Below are 19,496 nucleotides of genomic sequence, written 5' to 3' on the forward strand. Positions count from 1 at the left end.
ATATGTAACCACAACACGGTATCAAGTAAAGGCACGTGGAACAAGTTGCATTTTAACTCTGCCAATTTAGTTTCATTTTTGCTTCTCTGGCTTTGATGTTTGCGTCTTCGGTTGGTCATTGTACCTCACTTTTCAGTGGCTCCAGATTTCATTTTGCATTTGCTTTAGGTGATTTTTTGCGCTCCAAACAGTGATGTTTTTTTGTTTTAGAACAGGTTCCACAGGCACAAAAAAAACCCTGTGTGTTTAAGAGACGAACCAGTTTGTTTTGAGTCACCGTCGGATTGTCCAGGTGTGTCTGCGGCTCCAAATCTCTCCAAACATTCAGGAATTTCAGATCAAACTCAACTGAACACACAGACGGGAAGAAACTGCACCCTGAAAAAGACCTAAAAGATATATCAGGGTAAAAGTGGAAAAGATTTATGGAATCTTTTCAAGCTTTTCACAGTCTTGGCCTAAATCATCTTTCCTATGCTTTTTTTAAATTTTTATTTACATTTTTACCAGAATTTAATTTACAGCTAAAGAAAATAAACCTGATCCAATAGTACTTTGTTTCATTTTATTTGCAGTCTAAACTACAGTTAAAAAAATACTGAATTTACTTTGATCCTGACTAAAAGCGCTTTGTTCAGCTCCCTCAGAGACACACCTCCTTTTAGCCACGCCCCCCACCTCACCGTCAACTCCAAACTGAAGGCAGACCAGTTGTCAGACGACTCCTCACCAGCCTGCATACAGCGTCGCACAAAGTGAGTACAGATACTTTAAAATACCGCAGCTAAAGTCGGCAATACTTAAACTAAAATGATACTTCTGCTATTTAACGTAAGGAACGCGCCTACATACATGAAGGTAGATTTACCTGTCATGTACAAACCCAGGTTCGTGCTTGACTAATGTTTTTTAATGCAGTCCTCCTCCAGGGAACGCCACCATGCCCGAGACCGCAGAGTCCCATTTGTACTCCCTCACCACCAACCGCAACTGTGTCATCGAGATGACCAACCTCAGCCAGTACTTCTGCCTCCGTTGCCCAAAGTAGGACCTCCAACACCAATGTGACATTCCAGTGCATCGTTAAGGCCACGTTTGTAACATCCACTGTTATTCTGATAGTTAGCACCTCCAACTCAGTGGCGTCTACATTTGCGAACACTAATACTTTTCTAATTAAATCTTCTGTGATTTTCGGCCACCAGGTGGCGTTTGGGCTTTTCAGTACTATGTTACCAAGATGCTAGCGTGCATCAATCAGATCCCAGTGTTTAACCCCTCTGGCCTTAGAGCATGTAGCATTTACATTTGACTGAAATGTGGTTCTGTTTCTATTTTAGCATGTTTTGAAACCTCTCCTCTTCCTCTTCTCTACAGGGTTTACATGGAGAGTGGATTCACCCACAGCCCTCCACAACCCACTGTGCGCACCACCAACACAGAGGTGTGCTCCTTCACCAAGGACGATAACACGGCCTGTGGCGCCGTTGGCGTCCTGACCTACGAGCTGTTTGACATGCGAAGCCGTCACTGCAATGAGATCATAGCGATCATGTTCTCCGTCCCATTTGACTACAACTTCTACAAGAACTGGCTGTCTGTGGGCGTCTTCGAGCACACGCGGGCCTGCGACGACAAGCTGTACGATCACATGTACAAATCCAAGGACTTCACTAACTTTGCGCGTCAGGAGGCCAACGGATCAGGGCTGACCTACAAGGGCAAGGCGGTGGACGTGAGGGCGTGCATGTCAGACGAGGGCAGGGCCATCATCAAACTGGAGGTGTACGACAGGATGGGCTGATGCCTTCACTGATCCTCCTTCATGTCAACACAGGCACTTTAAAGACTCAATAAAACGGCGGCTTTCTGGTCTCGTTTCTGGGTTTTTAAAGATTCGACTGTTCCCACATGATGCAGAATAAAAATGTCACTTTTGTGAAGATGAAAAATAAAATACCGCCCATTATATCTCAGCCTTAAGATGTGTTTTTTCATTCTTCCCTCTTGCTCTGTATATGTGACTCTCTCGCAATACAAATATGTGGGCTTGTTAATTGAGGTATGCCATAGTAAAAAAAAGATAAAACAATGAGGAGATGAAGTTGTTCTCTGTGCAGAAGGTGTTTCCAGACAGGTGAGACAGCAGAAAAGGGCGTGAACAGTGAAAAAATGGGATGAAGGGTTACGTGGGCGGAACAGATTTTCACACCACAAACATGCTGAGATAAAACAACAGTCTTTTGGGGTGTGACTGATGCCTCCAGTGTGTGGCGATATCGCTGCAGACACACCTGGAAAACGACATTCCTGCCTACCAGTGGGCGGGGCCTGATGTGGGCGGAGGGTTGAAGCTACTACAAACAGGTAAACTTGAAGTGAATCCAGTAGCTGGTTTACTGCAGAGCAAACCGAGATCCGGACGGTGAGTCGCTTCATTCTTTCCTCCAAACTGTGCTTAGATTCTTAGATTTCTTGTCGCACTTTTGCGTCTGCTCACAGTCAGCATGAGCGAGTCAGCGGAATCTTTGTCAGCCAATCAGAAGAGCCGAAGAAATGTCACCATTGAGATCACCAACATCACCAACGACTTCTGCCTCCTCGACCCCGTGTAAGAGCCTGGCAAGGCGACGGTGGTGAAGGCCCCGTTTGTTTGTGTTGGAGCCGCTGACTGATGCTCTCGCTCTCTCCCCAGGGTCTACCTGAAGAGCGGCAACTGCCACAGCCCGCCGCAGCCCATCGTGAGACCAATGAAAACCGAGGTGTGCAACTTCAGCAAGTCCGGCGGCTCCACCTCCGGCGCCGTTGGAGTCCTGACCTACGATGTGTTCAGAAAGGGCAGCCAGAAGGCCGGGGAGAAGATAGCCATCATGTTCTCGGTGCCGTACGACTACAACCTGTACAAGAACTGGGCAGCTGTGGGCATCTACGATCAGAGCCGAGAGTGCCAGGAGGACCTGTACAAAGAAATGTACTACGAAAAGTCGGACGCATTCGTACGGGAGGAGGCCAAAGGCAGCTGCATCGTGTACAGCGGCAAAGAACTGGAAGTGCTGTGCACCATGTCCCCCTTGGGCAGGGCCATCATGAAGGTGGAGGTGTGGGACAAGGCCTACTTCTCTCAGACTCAACGCCATTATTAATAAGCCTGAAGAGCCAGCCAAGGGTTTGTGTTGTTCCACCAGAACTTTTCACAATAAACCTTCATTGAAACGAGTGTCTGGAATCATTTTTTCATAAGGAGATCTCACAGTACTGATGATTCATCTATTTACCTTCATCACTGTAAGAAAATGGTTTCAATCACGATTTTAACCTGCAAAAGCAACAAAGTAAAACAATAACGATTTATCTTCAACCACAGGACATAGTTGAATGTCACATTAATATTAATATGGACATGGTCTGACCATTTTGTCTAATTTAATTAGAAGGTGATTAGTAGATGAAACTAAGAAACCGTCGGCTGTCAGCACGCCCCGCATAATGGCGCCCCCTGCTGGTTTAAATGAAGAAGACATGTACGTCAGCGCTGACATTGTTAGTGACAGAACAAAATTACTAATAAAATCAATCAGGTAATTTGTAAAATTTAAAATGAAACAAAAAAGGGGAAAAAAGTGGATAGCAAATCTAATGCATAATTCACTCCTGGCAATAGATTTGACAGATGCATACATAGATCTGATGCGGAACCATAAATCCTGTCAAACAAGATTCTGACTTGTTTTTCAAGCTACTGAATTGTGATGTGAGTTCGACTTTGTCTCTGGCCTGAAACACAACAGCAGACAATAAAAACCGCTGACACGGCACGACGAGAGGCTTCTTTTAACGTTGTCCATTACGACTTCAGGGAAATCTTCGTGTCAGTCTTCGTGTGTGTGTTCAGTTAGATCCAGAACACTGATCATAAAACACACTAATTATTGTTTTGAACCGTTCTCTCAGATACACCTCCAGTGTCTCCAAGGACATTTTCCTCACGTCATAACCTCTGAACTGTTTCTGTGCCGATGGGTTGATGGGGACAATGTCCTCGCTGCTGTTGCGGTCGTTGCGTCCTACAGCTGCATACGTGGGAAACGTATCCTCAAGTTCTATAGGAAGACTTGTGTTGTAATTGGGGCAGCAGTAGGCGGACCAGAGGTACTCGGGCACAGCCACACGGTGGTTCTTGAGCCAATGCTCCTCATCCTGATAAGGCATGACCCCCGTGACAATGTAAGCCTCGCCGAGACAGAATGCATCCAAAGTTCGGTTGATGGTTTGCTCCAGAATCTCCCAGGGTCCCTCATTGGAGCCACTCTTCTGAGGAACTACGTTAGTGAAGGTAAAGGTGGCAGAACGATCCTCGTGTTTTTGGTGGTGCAGGCTGGGGTTCAAGTGACCCCGAGAATACGTTGAATTGTTGTAATCCGGCCCCACCGCCTGGCTCTCCACCACGTTTTGGTCCAGGGGGCCTGGAGGGAAGGGGATCATATTGCCATCAGCTCCAGAGTAAGTCAGCTGTTGTGGAGGGAAGGCCAAACAGAAGTTAGGGTTATTCTCCACATCCATACTAACAGATCCAATACCTCCCTCTAGTGGCCGAGTGAAGTCACTGCATGACGTGTATATCGTTTTGGGTTTTTATTTCTTATATAAGCTATAACTTTCACTGGAGCCTATCCTAGCTGCATACTGGCAAAGGTAGGGTACACTCCTGGACACCAGTCCGGTACCTTTGGTCAAGAGTACATTGGCTGTGCACCTCTGAACGTGGCACCTTTCTTCCTAACAGCACCTTTCTACCTTCCAACATTTGTCTAAAACCAGGTTTGGAACCGAGAACCTTCTGCTTCTCAGCGTAGTCCCCTAAAAATTTGTTACCACCACCTCTAAAATAAAAATCTAAAGTAAATTAGTTATACTGACGGCAATAAATGGACTGACAGAGAGGATTAATATAATGGTTATGATGGGACAAAGAATCTAGAGCAGGGGTGCCCGTGGGCACCAAGTCGCCCGCAATGACCACATGAGTCGCCCGCAAGCCCGTTCTAAAAATAGCAAAACTCGCAAGTGAGGTGCGTCTAAGAAAATTTTTTCTACCTCTATTTTTTTAAAATCACACCTGCATTTACATAGATTTTAAAATGACAAGGGTTTAAAAAATAAATAAAAATATAAATAAAGTGAAGGTGAACTCTGACCTAGTTCAAAGGTCAGTATTGTGCGCATGAAAGAACCTTTGCGCTTGTGGAGAATAAACTAGTGGGCAGTGAAGATGGTGAGTGGAGGGCAATTTTCTACCCCAAAAACATGGCAAAGAGAAGACAGTAAATTTATCATTTTCAAAGTGAATGGGAGGAAGAGTAATTTTTTACTACTGTGAAAGGAAGGTGTGTATGTTGCATTTGTGGGGCGACTGTGATGACGGCGAAGCAGCACAATGTGGAGCAACGCTTCACTACGCCTCATGAAAGCTACAATGCTAATGCTAACTACCCACACTCTACAGTCAGAAGGCCCATGAGCTAAAAAGTGTGTTTATAAAATGTAACAGATTTTGAGCAGAATTGCAGTAGATTTGTTCAGTTAAGATTTATTCAATATGAAAGTTAATTGTTTTAAATGTTGCATAAATTTTTAAAACATGGTTCAACATAGTTTATGAATTGTTAAAATGGTTTAGTTTCTTATGGTTGAAAGGGTCTGGTGAAAACTAGACATTTTTTTTCTGATCAAATGTAGAAGTGATCATATGCTGAGATTAATAATAATAAAGTGTTGAATATTGATCTTTTCTGTGACCCACTCTCAAGTTATTGATACACACACACACAATTTGTTATTTTAGAGAAGTGTGTCAAGCGGTAGCCCTTCACACGACTCGGTACCCATGACGTAGCTCTTGGTTTCAAAAAGGTTGGTGACCCCTGATCTAGACAGACTGGTTATCCTAGGACAGAAACAATTAATGAGCTGGTTAAACTGGGACAGAGAGGATATATTGTCATATTGTAATGCTTGGGAAATAAATCAATAAGACAAATCAAACTTCTTTATTGATGAGATTGTTTGGATGAAGCTGAATTGATTCTTCTTAGTTTTAGAGTCATCATTTTCACCAGCTGGTAAAAATACAAACGCACTCGAATTTGACTGATGAACAGTCACCAGGATTATATTCCAGACATTAACTCATTAATTTTGAAAAAAAAGCTCAAACCAAATCATAGATCTGCTCACCTGTGGCTCAAACTTCCACGACGCCCTGGGTCTCTTTCCCTCAGGCGCTGAGTAGATATAGGCCGAGAACCACGGCGAACGCCGCGGTCGGCTGTACAGTGATGCAAAGCGGTACTGGTTGAAGTAACGCTGGCAGATTGGGCTCCCAATCAGACCTTTCGGAGGCCATGACTTGTAGAAGAAATGCAGGCATGGAGTGAAATCTCCAACATCTGCTTTACCAGGACACCAGAGTCCAATAAAGATCAGGAAGAACACAACCAGGGTGCAGCAGCGTGACATGTTGGTATTTGGACAAGGAACTGCAGCAGAGCCTGATCCACACAAGCGTGGTTCCTTCTGCAGGATCATGTGACTGAAAGCAGAAGCAGCCTGAAAACAAGTTTCATGCTTTTCAACTTAGAGTTCACTTGTTCACAATCGGGTGGGAAATTTTAACGCCAATTTGAATACGCCAATACGAATGTATTTGTCTTATTCATCGCCAGAGGACAAAGTCAATCTGTCCTGTAGCTTTCCTGGAGAGAAAACTATTTTTAACTGTGGTAAACTGTCTGAGGGACACAATAAATGTTAAATATTTTAACATATAAATATTTGCACGGACCCTGAACCTCCTCTACAGCAGGGGGTAGTGACAACAGTTACTGTTCTCTTTGAGCAGCACAGAGGGGGCGGAGCCTCTTCTCTGCTGATCATAAAGTTGCTTTGTCTAGACTCCGCCCCCTCATTGTGTAAGCAACAGTGAGGAGTTGGTGTGAATATCTGTCTCTGCAGCTGCTGCGAATCATTGGAGGTAGGATGAAAATGTGTTCCTGCCACTGGCAAAGATGGAAAATATGCATGTAATTCTTTGCTGCTTGGCCAGATCTTTGGATCTTCTCAGCTGCACACTAGAGGGTTATGTTCTCCTGGCAGGGAGTGGATGGAGGCAAAAGGTTCCCTGGAAAACCCTGAAGAATGCAAATGAACCGCTTAGCGAGTTTGGAATGAGTTAATCTGCGTTTTCCAATGTACTTTGTCCTGTACTTCAACTTTTTCAGGGTTTCTGGATTGACCTGCACCAACTGAACCTCAATTATGTGAAATACAATTTGAAACCTTTAAAAAAGACCCACAGACATTCTCATGTTTTTTGCTAATTATTGTTAAAATACCTGTAAAAACTTTTCACATGTTTGTGTTGTAGTTTGGACGTCATCCATGAGGGGCCTCTCCGCTGTCTCACTCACTGTCCTGCTGGTGGGTGTGTCCCTCATAGCAAGTCCAAGTGTCCATGGAGGAAGGATTCTGGTGTTCCCTGTGGATGGCAGCCACTGGGTCAACATGAACCTCATTGTTCAGAGCCTCCACGCCAAGGGTCACGAAGTCACCGTTGTCCGCACTTCTACCAGCTGGTACATTAAAGAAACCGCACTGCATTACCGCTCCATCACCATCAGCCTGCCAGAAGCTATTTGCATTGAAGAGCCCAACTTCTTTCATAGCTTCCTGTCTGAGATGCTGAAAATCCAAAAAGACGGAGGAGCCCTTAGCTTTGTGAGGTTCTACTGGGAGGTTCTTACTACTCTGTCAATGATCCACCAGCAAGCCAGCATGATGGGGGTAGAAATATTCAAGAATAAGACTCTGTTACAAAGTCTTCACGACACTGAGTTTGATGTGGTTCTCATTGATCCAGGTTTACCTGTGGGAGTTCTGGTGGCTCATGAGCTGAAATTGCCAACTGTGTTTAATGTGAGATGGGTCACTGCTGGAGATGGCCATTTTGTGGTAGCCCCTTCTCCCACATCCTATGTTCCAATTTCAGGAAATGCCATGTCAGACAGGATGACTTTTGCACAGAGACTTAAAAACACATTGTACTACTTCCTCAACACATGCATTGACAGGTACGTCGTGTGTCCTCATTACGACAGACTCGTAGAGAAGTTCTTTGGTTCAGATGTGAATTTTTATCATCTTTTACAAAGTGCAGACCTCTGGCTCATCAGGGTGGATTTCGTCTTTGAATTCCCTCGACCCACCATGCCTAACGTTGCCTATATTGGCGGTTTTCAGTGTAAGCCTTCAGAGCCATTATCGTCAGAGCTGGAGGACTTTGTTCAGAGTTCAGGAGAGTACGGCTTTGTTCTGATGTCTCTCGGTACCCTTGTCCAAGGTCTGCCTCTAGAAATCACCTCAGAAATCGCTGCTGCCTTTGCACAAATTCCTCAAAAAGTGATATGGAGACACACTGGGAAAAGCCCCAAAAACCTGGGTAACAACACCTTCCTGGTGAAATGGCTGCCCCAGAACGATCTCCTAGGCCATCCAAAGATTAAAGCCTTTGTTGGTCATGGTGGCACCAATGGGATCTATGAGTCTATCTACCACGGAGTTCCGATGATCGGGATACCACTTCTTTTCGACCAGTTTGAGAATGTCTTGAGACTGGAGGTGCGAGGAGCTGCCAAAGTAGTGCACGCAACAGAACTCACACGGCAGAAGTTTTTAGAAGTATTACAGGAAGTCCTCACTAACCCATCCTACAGGGAGAACATGAGGCGCCTCTCAGCTCTGCATCGGGATAAACCGATGCATCCTCTGGACACGGCTCTTTTCTGGATTGAGTTTGTCATGAGGCACAAAGGAGCCTCACACTTACGCTCCGAATCCTACAGGATGCCGTGGTATTCCTATCATTCTGTGGATGTGGGAGGCTTTGCACTAGCAGTCGCATTCATGATGACACTTTTTGTAGTTGGATCATTAAAATTCCTTTGTTTTTCCAGAAAAAAAAAATCAAAGCAGGATTAGTGACATAAGATGGTGGGCAATCTTTGGTGATCTACAGTAATCAACTAAAGTATGGATGGGACCGATCTGCTCCAGTATTGGTATCATATTGATTCCAACATAATTTATTCAAATTTCCGATCATTGTGTTATGTCGGTGCTTTAATGTTGTCTGCTGAAATGACTCCATGAGTGATTCCTGATGGCTATTTAGATAAAATTAGAATAATGACCCAAACAAAAATGTTAACTCAAATCATATATCTAACCTACCACTTAAAAGAGAGATTTTTCTAGAGATTTCTAAGACACACAAACGTACCTTTTTCTTGATTTTTTCCCCCTCTTCCTCTTTCTTTGACAGTACATTTTTGCAAGATCAACTTGTTTTGTTTTTTAAGTTATTCACTCTTGGGTTCTCCCAGGTGTTTAGTGCGCTTATGCCTGGGGCTAACTCTGAAGCTCAAAAATCTGAAAAAGCACCATAGGAAACACCTCTGGATTCTTACCTCAGGTTGCCTTTATGAACCTTATGACAGCCTCATATATAATAAATAATAATGGTAATATTAATAACGAAGCAAGCAGAGCTCTTGCATCAGAATAGTAGCATGCAAAATTAATATCCAAATTCAGGTATTGGGATCAGATAGGAAGTGAAAAATTGTGGATCGGTGCATCCCTAAACTAAAGACAATAACATTCAACTGAGAGTCAAAGTGCTAGTTTTGCAGCTCGCTAACGTTGGCTGACAAAATTAGGGGTTTACTCACTAGGAGCCTACAACACTACAACAGTTGATTTGCACTGAACTGGTAGTTTAATTAACAAGGACCCACAATCAAAACAAAATTTTTAATCAGGCATTCTTGACATCTCTGATTTGGTTTATGTTCTCTTAAGCTATCAGGTCGCTCAGTGTTTTATGAATACATGAATGGTTCAGGATGAAAGGATTTTGATTTTTTATTATTATTGTTCTTTGCAAAAGCTATTGTATTCTAGATTTTGTTTTTTTCTATAGACATTAATGAAAATAATTACATTTAAAAAAAACCTCTAATAAATGCAAAAGGTTTTTGAAAAATTTTGTTGTCCCAATACCATACTATTTTATACCATTTTAAATGGTATAAAATTTTAAATGGTATAAAATAGGGTAGAAATGGCCCCTTTGATGTCAGATTTTTTATACTGATGATCAGAAATGACAACTATCTTATCTGATACTTGATTTATTGAATATTTGAAATAAGTAATGTAAATATACAGTGCCCCTGTCTGCAGTTGATTATATTTTTATCAATAAACAGACATTTGGAGCAGACTCCCACTAGACTATATCATGAGTGCAGATTTGTGGTGCTGGAGGTCACAGACAACTTCCATATCATCAGGTAAAGCAGAACAGGGATGAGACTGATGGGGATGAGGGTGAGGGCGACCACCAGACCTTCAGGAGCGTCCTCCAGATGAACCTCTTCTTTGGAGCAGTTGTGGAAGTAGAGAGAGTGAATGTGCAGGAAAAATTCCTGCACATCTGGGTTTGGATAAAAACAGCTGTAGTGATTGGATAGTATTTCCAGACAATGGGCCATCCTGTAGTATGGGCTGTCAAGAAGTTCACAGATGATCAAATTAATTGTTAGCAGTAAATACAGGATCAATAGGAAACTCTAATATTACAAATATTCTGTATTGATGTGTTTTAACAGTGATTTCATAAGATTAAGATTTGCTCGTGTTTTTCATCATTCTGAAACTCTTCAGTTACAAGCAAGAGCTCTTGTACTGGGAGGAACACAGCCTGGTAACTAAAACTGAGAGTGTTGTGGGCAAACTATTTCCTGTTAGAACATAAACACACCAGTCTCTGCACACACTCGGGGAACAGCCCCCCTCTCTGCCACCAGTTTGGCTGATGGCTATTTCCCAGTACCATTTAAAAGCTGGTATCTCACCGGTATCTAAACAGCAGTCTAGTTTCACTTTCTGGTCGACAAAGCTTAAAAGTCACTAAATATTTATTTAATTTTAATCTTAGTTATTAACTTCTCAGTACTTCATTAAGCCAATGTGGGGCTGCAATTTGTCGTATTTTAAAATGATATACAAACGTACTTAAATGCATCCCCCAAAATGAATAAAGTTTTATGTTATGCTAGGATTATTTAAACTTCTGTCTCCCCAAAACAAGTAAACAGCCGCCATCTTTGGAGCGGGTGATTGCTGTTTTCTGTGTGAAGTCAGAATTGCTACAGCAGTCTGACAGTCAAAGCCATGAACAAAAAACCTTCGGGCAGAGAGGGGTTTGCTGTAAATGATAAAGCAGATTTAATGTGTGAAAGTTCATGTGAAATGTCTGTGATATTTTACCTGGAACATTCTATGTATGAACTTTCTCCCCATGATGAAAATCAGGGTATCATAAAATGTTAAATTTAATTTAAAAAAACAAAAACATTTTGTAAATTTCTGAAATCTAACAAACAGACAAGACAGAGGCGTAAAAATTCATCCTAAAAATTATATTCAAATCACGTCGTCTACAAAACAGTTTAGTTGACTCTTCTCTCCTTTTACTTTTTGAAAAACTTGGATGAAATTTCAGTCATCACCAGAAAATAAAATAAAAAAAAACTAAAGCTTTGTGGCTGTTTTTGTTCATACCTGATAACATTTGGCAGTAAACACCAGTTTTCTGGGCCGAGAGATGACATTTCATCTTGGAAAGGGACGCCACAGTATAAGTGGCTTCCCTCCACCAGCGCCTCCTGGTTACATTCTAGAAATAAACGTGGATCCTTCGGGGCCTGAAAGCTCTCTGCAAAATAAAACAAAACTCAGAAATCTGAGAATGATTATCAATCCACATGATTTGTGCTATCAGAGGTGTCCGAGCTGATTTAGTCTCTGACTTATTTCAGCTTTTTTTGCACAAAAGGGAAATGTTTCTGACATTTCTGATGCTTAAGTGCAGGAAATGTGAAGCTGCTGATAAGGATGCCAGTTTCCTGCTTTAAAAGAAAAAAGTCTCACCATCTTCTTCTGTGATGATGTCAGATGTTTTGTTGTTCTTTAGTTCTTCCTCCATTTCTTCCCACCCATCCTTTTTTAAAGTAAACGTTGCATTTGTGGGTTCCACTGTTGCTGCAGGCAAAATTCAGCATTTTTCCCGGTTAACAAGTTAATGTTTTAAAATCCTCAAAATTAATTACGCATTACTGGCTAAATTAATTTGTAATTAAAAAGCATTAACTTGATGTTGATATCGTTATTTAAAATAAAACCAATATTTATGTTTAAATCAATCAATTAATAAACTCTCGGTTAAATAAGACTATATTTGTGTTTTTTCAGGAAATGTTACAATTTAAAGATTTTCTAGCTTGTTTTGCATTATTTGCACAAGTTACAGAAAATAATGAACCTTTCATCTTCAACGTGAAGAAGGCGTTTTATCAATTAAATTGAGTATGAAATGAGTTCACTTGAATAATCCATGTGGAGCAGACTGCAAGTGTGAAGTCTCACTGTTGAGCAGGTTGAAAGTTTGATTCCCCTCAAACGTCCCTTGTGTATTTTGTGTTTCCGTCACATCTGTGGACACAAATCAGGCTGTTCTCAGATCAGCCGTCAGCTGTTCCATCTCCTTCTTCAGCGCCACAAACAGAAATCCAACCCAAACGTTTCAATTTGTAAACTTACCGACAACTAGAAGAGAGAGGAGGAGGAAGCAGATCATGGCGGCGGCGATGACGGGAACAATGATAACCTTGACTGACCTCCGGTCATTCTGGAGCTGTGAGCGAGAACAGCGAGGCTTCGCCAGCAAACTAGCCCATCCTTCTTTATTAGTGGGTGTGGGTGTGTGTGTGTGTGGCCGATTTTAGTTGGGTAACTTGCTCTGGAATTAACTCTAATGCTTGACTCTGAAGTCTTCAAAGCAAAAAAAAAAATCCTCACCAATTATGGATGAAAATCTGAAATACAACATAAAGTATTGATCATCGTCATCAAACAAACATGTAAAAAGAGAAACATTAAGACTATTCCAGCATGTTTAAAAGTCATATAGCTGTGTGTTGGACCACATTTGAAGACAAGATTCAGATCAGAACATTGTTGGTTTGCTTGGTTCAACAAATCTTCCAAAGATTTGATCTGAAGAGGAAGTGCGAGTTTGCCCCCCTCCCCATTACGTGCCTGTAGGGTTCTAGTTTATCTGGCTCATGGGCAGCTGTAGCTGCCCCAGTTCCTCCCTCCTGTGGAAGCTGTGAGCAAGAAACAGCTCCTCAGATCTGCTGATCAGGTTTATGACAAATCAGCTGATTCTTCAAATGCGATATGAAAAGTCAAAGGTTTTAAGGTGGAGCTCATGTGCACGTTTGAGACTTAAGCGGCCACAGGTGCCACACAAGCCTCGCTCTTAGGTCTAGAGACGTGACGAGACGTGCACACCCACTACTCTGATTAACTTTGTTCTTTTACATCTGCTTATGTAAAAAGAGGATAATAAATGTCAGAAGACAACATAAATGGAGTATAAACCAAGGAGAGCAGCAACATGTTTAGCCTGCGGCTACAGACAGCTACATATAGACACGTACATATGGATATAGTTCAAGTCTAAAAATTCAGCATGTTTGACACCTTAATTTAACACATTCGGACCTGAAACTGCCCTCCAACACATACAGTCTCATTTCCTGTTTCAGTTCTCATTCATGACATTTCCAGGCACATTTTCCAGGAAAACAACACTGAATCATAACTTTTAAAAAAAATTAAAAAAAATTGATGTTGTTGCAGTTTGATGCCTGACCCCACCCTAAAGTATTTTTTTAATTTAATTTTATGACGATCACTTCTAGGCTCATTATTTGTCTATTTGGAGTAATAAATGTGTCTTTGTTGTTAATTTAAATGCTGTGTTTTTGCAGTGTAATCCAGAGTTGTCTTGGGGTGCAACAAACTACCCTCGTGAAGTTTCTTGGAACCCGACAAATGAACAGTTTCTGGGTGGATCATAGCATAGAGGTTGTTCTGGTAGTAGAGGGGGTGCTAGGATACCTTCACAGCAGTGCCGAGGTACTTTTGAGCAAGGTACCACACTCCAAAATGCTCACATAGGGCCAGATAATGAGCTGGGGGCTCTCTCATGGAGATGGGGTAGGATCCAGTTCCCGTGATCCCAAAATGGGATATAGTGGTCAAGAAAGGAAAGGAAGTGTGTATATCGCCTTCTGTCATGAGTAGTTTTGTCCAAAATAGAGAACAACTATCAGTGAATGAGAATTAATAATAATTAATCTAAATGATTTTAACTGTTTGACATCCTTGGTTTATTTAATTTTCAGAAAATAAAAGGTTCAGGTTGAACTTGGATTACAGGTTAAGGGTAGTTCAAGACTTTCCCAGTGTTAAGATGAGCTACACTGACAAAAACAAGCTGCCAGGGGCCTGAAAACCACAGACTGGATTAACAACACACACCAGCTGTCACATTCACACACACTGAAACCAGCACACACATACACACTCGTACACCTGCACATAACCCTGCCCATTCCGACTAACCCTAACTTAAACCCAATTTTAATATCAACCTTGAAACCATGGAAAAACCTTTGAAATTGCAGAGTCCAGCAAAATGGTCTCATATCACAAACATGGACCTACTTTGCAGAAGGATTGTTACGGTACTCGATATGCAATAAAGGTGAACACACGCACACACACACATATTATTACTCCATATTGTAAAAACTGTTAAATGTTTATCCCCCATATTCATAACACCTCGGAGCAGTTTCGGACTGGAGAGATCAGAGTTTTGGACTGGACTTGTGATCAGATTGTGCGAGATCAGTTTGTTAAATGAGTCAGATTGTGATCTTGTTTGCCAACACTTGCATCTCCTCAGTGTTTCATCAAAGTCAGCAGCAGAGCATGTGGCAGCAGCGACAGCACCAGATGCTGAGGCGTGTTGAGGTTATCGAGGTCAGCGAACCCAGTATCTGTTTCACTGGCTGAACGTGGCGCTCGGGCTGTTTTTAAGGGTGTTGCCCTGCCAGGTCTGAGGCAGAGACGCGACCAGAGGTGTGGATATGTGGAACTCCTCAAACAGACCAGGTACAGTCAGCTCCGAGTACCATCGCTCCAGTACTGGTATTTGATTCTGCTTTGTTGTTCTTCTTCTCCCCTGAGTTCTCGAGCAAATTCCTTCTGACATTTGCAGGAAGTTTGTTGAAAATTGTTGTATAAAATATTTAAGAATCAAACAAATGTCTCTCACAGGCAGAACAAAGATTTAAGTTATTAAGTTATGATTAATTAGGTTTTTATCATTTATCATGAGTATCAACAATGGCTTGGAAACAGTCATTTTTATGCATTTATACATTTAAAAATTGCAGATAATTATTATTTATTTATTCCTTTTCATTCCAATTTAATGTTACGGTGTGATACTCAGAATTACAGCTACTCATCTAATAGACAAAATAATTAAAATGTCACAAAAACTAAACTATAGATATTTAAGTTGAAAGATTATATTGCAACTGTTTTTAGTTTAATTTTTTTTTTTTAAATATACGGAAATAACATCTGATGACAGGCGTGGATTAAAACTCGGCCGTTAAAGTTAAAAAAAGGGTAAATAAAGTGCATTTATTTAAAGTTATTTTATTTTTATTATTCGTTTTATTTTATTTATTATTTTTATTATTAGTGTTTGAAATTGTGCTATAAAAATGGGATGGAGTTAAGTCACAGTTTGCAGATAACAGTAAGAATCAAAGCGGTTGATGGTTTAAATTCTCTTGTCACTTTCATATTGATATTACACTGTTAAAAACAACAAGAATATATAAATACAATAACACAGAGCATATATATATATATATAAGGATCTGCATTACATATCAACATTTTACTTTGTATTCATGCGACTTTACGAATTTTCTTAAACTTTTTATTGTTTTAACTGTACGTGTGTTCATATATATAAATATTAAATGTCAACTGGACTGGGTTTCTTCTCTTGAAGATATTTCGCCTTCTATAGATAGAAGGATATATGGATAGAAGGCGAAACGTCTTCAAGAGAAGAAACCCAGTCCAGTTGACATAGAAAACTACCTTGGATACAATGACCTGGATGATTGAGAATCTACACAGACAAATATTAAATGATTACACCTTATCAACATATGAAATTCAAGCACAATTTAATTTACCTTTGCAGCTCCACAGACTTTGTGCCTATTTTAACAACTTGCTATCTAGATAAAAATAAAGAACTCCACACGTGTTTCTTACCTCTCAGGACTTCCTCCGCGCCTCCGTCGTCTAAATCTTGAATCTGTATTTGAACTAGCTCTCAGTCTGAGGACGAGCTCCGCAGCTCCAACGGCCCCGGACTGAGAGCTAAAAGGATTCATGCAGACAGTGAAAGCCTTCTATAAAGGTGTTGGCACGCGACGCTGACTGATCTGGAGACCTCCACGCTGCCCACGGTTTCCCCTGTGCCAACAACCTAGTGCCAGTGTCACGCAAGCTGCTGCGAAATGACTCAAAGATCACAAAAAACAGTCAAAGCGAGCCGTGAAGCTGACGCTTGTAACAGTTCTGGCTGGTTTCGAAGACTTGGTGCTTTCTGATATCGTGAGAGGAAGAATTGGTGCTTTCTGATATCATGAGAGGAGCAGTTAAAAGTTTAAAGTTTTACTTACTTTTACTCAAGTTGCGCTGATGAGGTCACCCGTGTTGGTCGAATATGGTCGCGTCCTGGGGGTTGTGGCGGCCAGAGACAGTGAAGCCATGTTTCCGTGGGTGTCTGACAGGTGTTTATGTCTCAGCAGTCATGGATATCAGCGACCTCGACTTTGAGGACTATTCAAACTTCTCCTTCCGGAACGTCGGCGACCTCTACTCCGACTGGTGCGATTCTGACGAGTTCACCATCAAAACCTTCCAGGCGTGCGTCTTCAGCGTAATCTTCACGCTGGGTGTGGTCGGGAACGGCCTCGTCATCACCACCTTTGCCGCCTACCGCTGCGTCCGTCTGCGATCCATGACCGACGTCTTCCTGCTCCACCTCGCGCTGGCTGACCTGCTGTCGCTCCTCATGCTTCCTTTACAGGCCATTAACACTCACCTGGACTGGACCCTCCCCGTGTATCTGTGCAAAGTCATGCGTGCCGGCTACGCTGTGAACCAGTACAGCGGGCTGCTGCTGCTGGCGTGCATCAGTGTCGACCGTTACCTGGTGGTGGTGCACGCTCAGGTCATGCATCGTCTGCGGAAGTGGATATTTAGAGTCGGGATGCTGACAGCTTTGGGGGTTTGGGCCGTCGCGGTGATCTTGAGCCTTCCAGAAATCCTTTTCTCCGGTGTTTCTGGGAGCGGAGTTTATGCGTATTGCGGCGTGTTGGGTCAGGCAGCCAAGATGGCCGCTAGGGCGGCCATCATTGGCGTCTTCTGTTTGTCCTTCCTTGTAATGGTGACCTGCTATACTTTGATCGCCAAGGTGCTGTGGGAAGGTCAGGCGCAGCGGCGGGGGAAGCAGTGGCAACGACAGCGCACCTTGAAGCTGATGTTGGCGCTGGTGCTTCTGTTCCTGGCATTCCAGCTCCCGTACACGGTGGTCCTGCTGCAGAGATTGGCCGGGGAATTTTGCAACCTGCTGCTGGAGTATGTCACGTGCACACTCGCCTACGCCCGCTGCTGCCTCAACCCCATCCTTTACGCGCTGGTGGGCGTGCGTTTTCGGAACGATGTGTTGAGGCTCATGCACAGCGCGGGCCGCTCTTGTGGATGCAAGCCAGTGCCACATATTACGAGCTCTATATCCCCGTCCTCGCCCGCTCTCACCGTGCTCTCGGTTGGGCCGTCGGCGTATTCTGAACGAGTTTTTTTCAGCAGTGATGCGGTTGCTAGCAACAAATAATCTAGCGTTCATGCTGGAGTGTGTAGAAACTACAGACGGTATTCACAAGCATCCTTTGTGGTTTTGTTATGATTTGTTGTATCACCAATAATCCAGCAAATCAGCAGCCAGCTGACATCATATCCTGAAGTGAAAGAATGACTGAACCGGCTGTTTCTAATGGCTTTAATAGGAATCTTTTAGTTTGTGTGTGTTCCTACAGCATCTCCACCAGCTTAATGAAAGACGGATCAGATAAAACAGGAAAACCCTGGGATCGTTTTAACTTGTTTTATTAGATGGTTTATTCCATAAAATATGCCAAACTGATTTTCCAGAAGATCACATTGAAGATCACAACTGACGAATTTCTCTGCCTGCATCGTTTCACCAACTCTACTTTTTAGTCATGTGGTCTGTGAATTTTTTAATCTAGTTGGTTGCTGTATTGATATGATTTATATTTCCAGAAAGGTGCTTCTCTGAAATGAGTTCGTAGTTTAATGTGTGGCAAAAAAACAAACTGCTTGAAATATGCTATGTGACCACTAGAGGCCACTGTACTCAAGACTTGCTTTGTCAGTATTTTAGAAAATCATTTTAACATTTTTAGTTGTTAAAGATTTATTCAACATGTGCTTGTTTTAATTATACTTACTTTTTATCTTTAAAAGCAAAATATTGCAGCTTTTTGACCTTTGTGCCCATTAATGCTTGAGTAAAATACCACCATGTAAAAAAGTTATTAATCATGTTTTTGATTTTAAGTTATTTTGTCAATTTGTTCAGAAAGGTTACTTTGAAATGTGGACTATAAATACATGTTGTTCATGACGTAATCTTTAACTGTCGCGTGAATAGTGAAAAGATGAAAAAAACTGGAGTCAACAATTAAAACACAAAAATAAGTAGATAAAGTCAAAAGGTAAAATAAATTCTGTAATTATTTTGTGTTTTTACCAACATTAAAACAGTTTTAAACTTGACTCGGGTGAAGGAATCGCCTTTATTTTGTCCCACAATCCACAATCATTATCTTTACTCTGTCTCCCCTCTTGTGTCTCACCTGTGGGCTGCTGACCAGGTGTGGCCTCACATCCAGGTATCAGTATGACATTCATCATTTATTAACCTCCACCTTCCAGTAACAGTCCACCATTTCCGGCCCCTCGTCACACAGGTCTCAGAAGTTACATCATTGCAACCTATGATTGTGATTAAGTGTGTGATCCGCTTTAGCAGCTAAGGAATTAAGAGAGTTTCTGATTGCGCAACACCGCAGAATAAACACAGATTAGAAAACATTTTCAGATGTATGAAGTACCATCTGATAAAGTCTGAGGAAGTAGAGGGTTTTTTTTTATAAAACTGCTGGAAAAAAATTACTGATTGTTAGAAAATGTTCAAATTAGTATAAACTAAATGAAAATATATCAGAATTTTGTCAAAACCTCCTGAAACTTCCAAGATTGAACAAGGAAAGTCGGAGGAAGTGGATTCCCATCAGTATTGTTAACAGTCAATAAATGAGATTGATTTAACTGTCAGT

General features: G+C 41.9%; 6 protein-coding genes across 8 annotated transcripts; 4 read left to right on the forward strand and 2 right to left on the reverse strand.

The window, feature by feature from the left end:
* Positions 1-141: 141 nt before the first annotated feature.
* LOC130535463 (DELTA-actitoxin-Aeq1c-like) lies at positions 142-1,976 on the forward strand. Its single transcript, XM_057050550.1, has 4 exons — positions 142-406; positions 639-755; positions 919-1,044; positions 1,378-1,976. Exons 3-4 carry the CDS (start codon positions 941-943, stop codon positions 1,802-1,804), a joined length of 531 nt encoding a protein of 176 aa, XP_056906530.1. The 5' UTR covers positions 142-406; positions 639-755; positions 919-940; the 3' UTR covers positions 1,805-1,976.
* A 278-nt stretch (positions 1,977-2,254) lies between these two features.
* LOC130535343 (DELTA-stichotoxin-Hcr4a-like) lies at positions 2,255-3,217 on the forward strand. Of its 2 annotated transcripts, XM_057050353.1 has the most exons (3): positions 2,255-2,425; positions 2,503-2,611; positions 2,696-3,217. In XM_057050353.1, the coding sequence occupies exons 2-3, from the start codon at positions 2,508-2,510 to the stop codon at positions 3,141-3,143; spliced, it is 552 nt and encodes a 183-aa protein (XP_056906333.1). In that variant the 5' UTR covers positions 2,255-2,425; positions 2,503-2,507; the 3' UTR covers positions 3,144-3,217. The 2 variants fall into 2 exon arrangements, with proteins under 2 accessions (XP_056906333.1, XP_056906405.1); XM_057050425.1 differs by having other exon boundaries at positions 2,385-2,611.
* A 189-nt stretch (positions 3,218-3,406) lies between these two features.
* Positions 3,407-6,588, reverse strand: LOC130535150 (endonuclease domain-containing 1 protein-like). The gene is made up of 2 exons (XM_057050084.1): positions 6,235-6,588; positions 3,407-4,509 (listed from the first exon to the last, which is right to left on the reverse strand). The coding sequence occupies exons 1-2, from the start codon at positions 6,583-6,585 to the stop codon at positions 3,889-3,891; spliced, it is 972 nt and encodes a 323-aa protein (XP_056906064.1). The 5' UTR covers positions 6,586-6,588; the 3' UTR covers positions 3,407-3,888.
* A 391-nt stretch (positions 6,589-6,979) lies between these two features.
* On the forward strand, positions 6,980-9,368 carry LOC130534956 (UDP-glucuronosyltransferase 1-2-like). Its single transcript, XM_057049719.1, has 2 exons — positions 6,980-7,030; positions 7,424-9,368. The coding sequence occupies exon 2, from the start codon at positions 7,438-7,440 to the stop codon at positions 9,031-9,033; it is 1,596 nt and encodes a 531-aa protein (XP_056905699.1). The 5' UTR covers positions 6,980-7,030; positions 7,424-7,437; the 3' UTR covers positions 9,034-9,368.
* A 485-nt stretch (positions 9,369-9,853) lies between these two features.
* Positions 9,854-12,954, reverse strand: LOC130535227 (receptor activity-modifying protein 3-like). 2 transcript variants are annotated; one of them, XM_057050185.1, is made up of 5 exons: positions 12,721-12,954; positions 12,547-12,612; positions 12,052-12,162; positions 11,683-11,836; positions 9,854-10,623 (listed from the first exon to the last, which is right to left on the reverse strand). In XM_057050185.1, exons 1-5 carry the CDS (start codon positions 12,755-12,757, stop codon positions 10,356-10,358), a joined length of 636 nt encoding a protein of 211 aa, XP_056906165.1. In that variant the 5' UTR covers positions 12,758-12,954; the 3' UTR covers positions 9,854-10,355. The 2 variants fall into 2 exon arrangements, with proteins under 2 accessions (XP_056906165.1, XP_056906239.1); XM_057050259.1 differs by lacking the exon at positions 12,721-12,954 and having other exon boundaries at positions 12,443-12,574.
* Positions 12,955-15,010: 2,056 nt separating this feature from the next.
* On the forward strand, positions 15,011-18,933 carry ccr10 (chemokine (C-C motif) receptor 10). Its single transcript, XM_057049958.1, has 2 exons — positions 15,011-15,147; positions 16,881-18,933. Exons 1-2 carry the CDS (start codon positions 15,123-15,125, stop codon positions 17,966-17,968), a joined length of 1,113 nt encoding a protein of 370 aa, XP_056905938.1. The 5' UTR covers positions 15,011-15,122; the 3' UTR covers positions 17,969-18,933.
* Positions 18,934-19,496: the final 563 nt, after the last annotated feature.

This window comes from Takifugu flavidus, chromosome 1, assembly GCF_003711565.1.
Source record: "Takifugu flavidus isolate HTHZ2018 chromosome 1, ASM371156v2, whole genome shotgun sequence".
Taxonomy (NCBI): Eukaryota; Metazoa; Chordata; class Actinopteri; order Tetraodontiformes; family Tetraodontidae; genus Takifugu; species Takifugu flavidus.

Bases quoted from the DNA above. Each gene is read 5' to 3' on its own strand.
- LOC130535463 (XM_057050550.1), top strand. From the start codon at position 941: ATGCCCGAGACCGCAGAGTCCCATTTGTACTCCCTCACCACCAACCGC. The intron at 1,045-1,377 runs GTAGGACCTCCA...TCTTCTCTACAG, and splicing joins TTCTGCCTCCGTTGCCCAAA to GGTTTACATGGAGAGTGGAT.
- LOC130535343 (XM_057050353.1), top strand. From the start codon at position 2,508: ATGAGCGAGTCAGCGGAATCTTTGTCAGCCAATCAGAAGAGCCGAAGA. The intron at 2,612-2,695 runs GTAAGAGCCTGG...CTCTCTCCCCAG, and splicing joins TTCTGCCTCCTCGACCCCGT to GGTCTACCTGAAGAGCGGCA.
- LOC130535150 (XM_057050084.1), bottom strand. From the start codon at position 6,585: ATGATCCTGCAGAAGGAACCACGCTTGTGTGGATCAGGCTCTGCTGCA. The intron at 4,510-6,234 runs GTGAGCAGATCT...CCTCCACAACAG, and splicing joins CGTGGAAGTTTGAGCCACAG to CTGACTTACTCTGGAGCTGA.
- LOC130534956 (XM_057049719.1), top strand. From the start codon at position 7,438: ATGAGGGGCCTCTCCGCTGTCTCACTCACTGTCCTGCTGGTGGGTGTG.
- LOC130535227 (XM_057050185.1), bottom strand. From the start codon at position 12,757: ATGATCTGCTTCCTCCTCCTCTCTCTTCTAGTTGTCG. The intron at 12,613-12,720 runs GTAAGTTTACAA...TTGTGTCCACAG, and splicing joins CCTCTCTCTTCTAGTTGTCG to ATGTGACGGAAACACAAAAT. The intron at 12,163-12,546 runs GTGAGACTTCAC...TTTTGCCTGCAG, and splicing joins AACTTTCAACCTGCTCAACA to CAACAGTGGAACCCACAAAT.
- ccr10 (XM_057049958.1), top strand. From the start codon at position 15,123: ATGTGGAACTCCTCAAACAGACCAG. The intron at 15,148-16,880 runs GTACAGTCAGCT...ATGTCTCAGCAG, and splicing joins GAACTCCTCAAACAGACCAG to TCATGGATATCAGCGACCTC.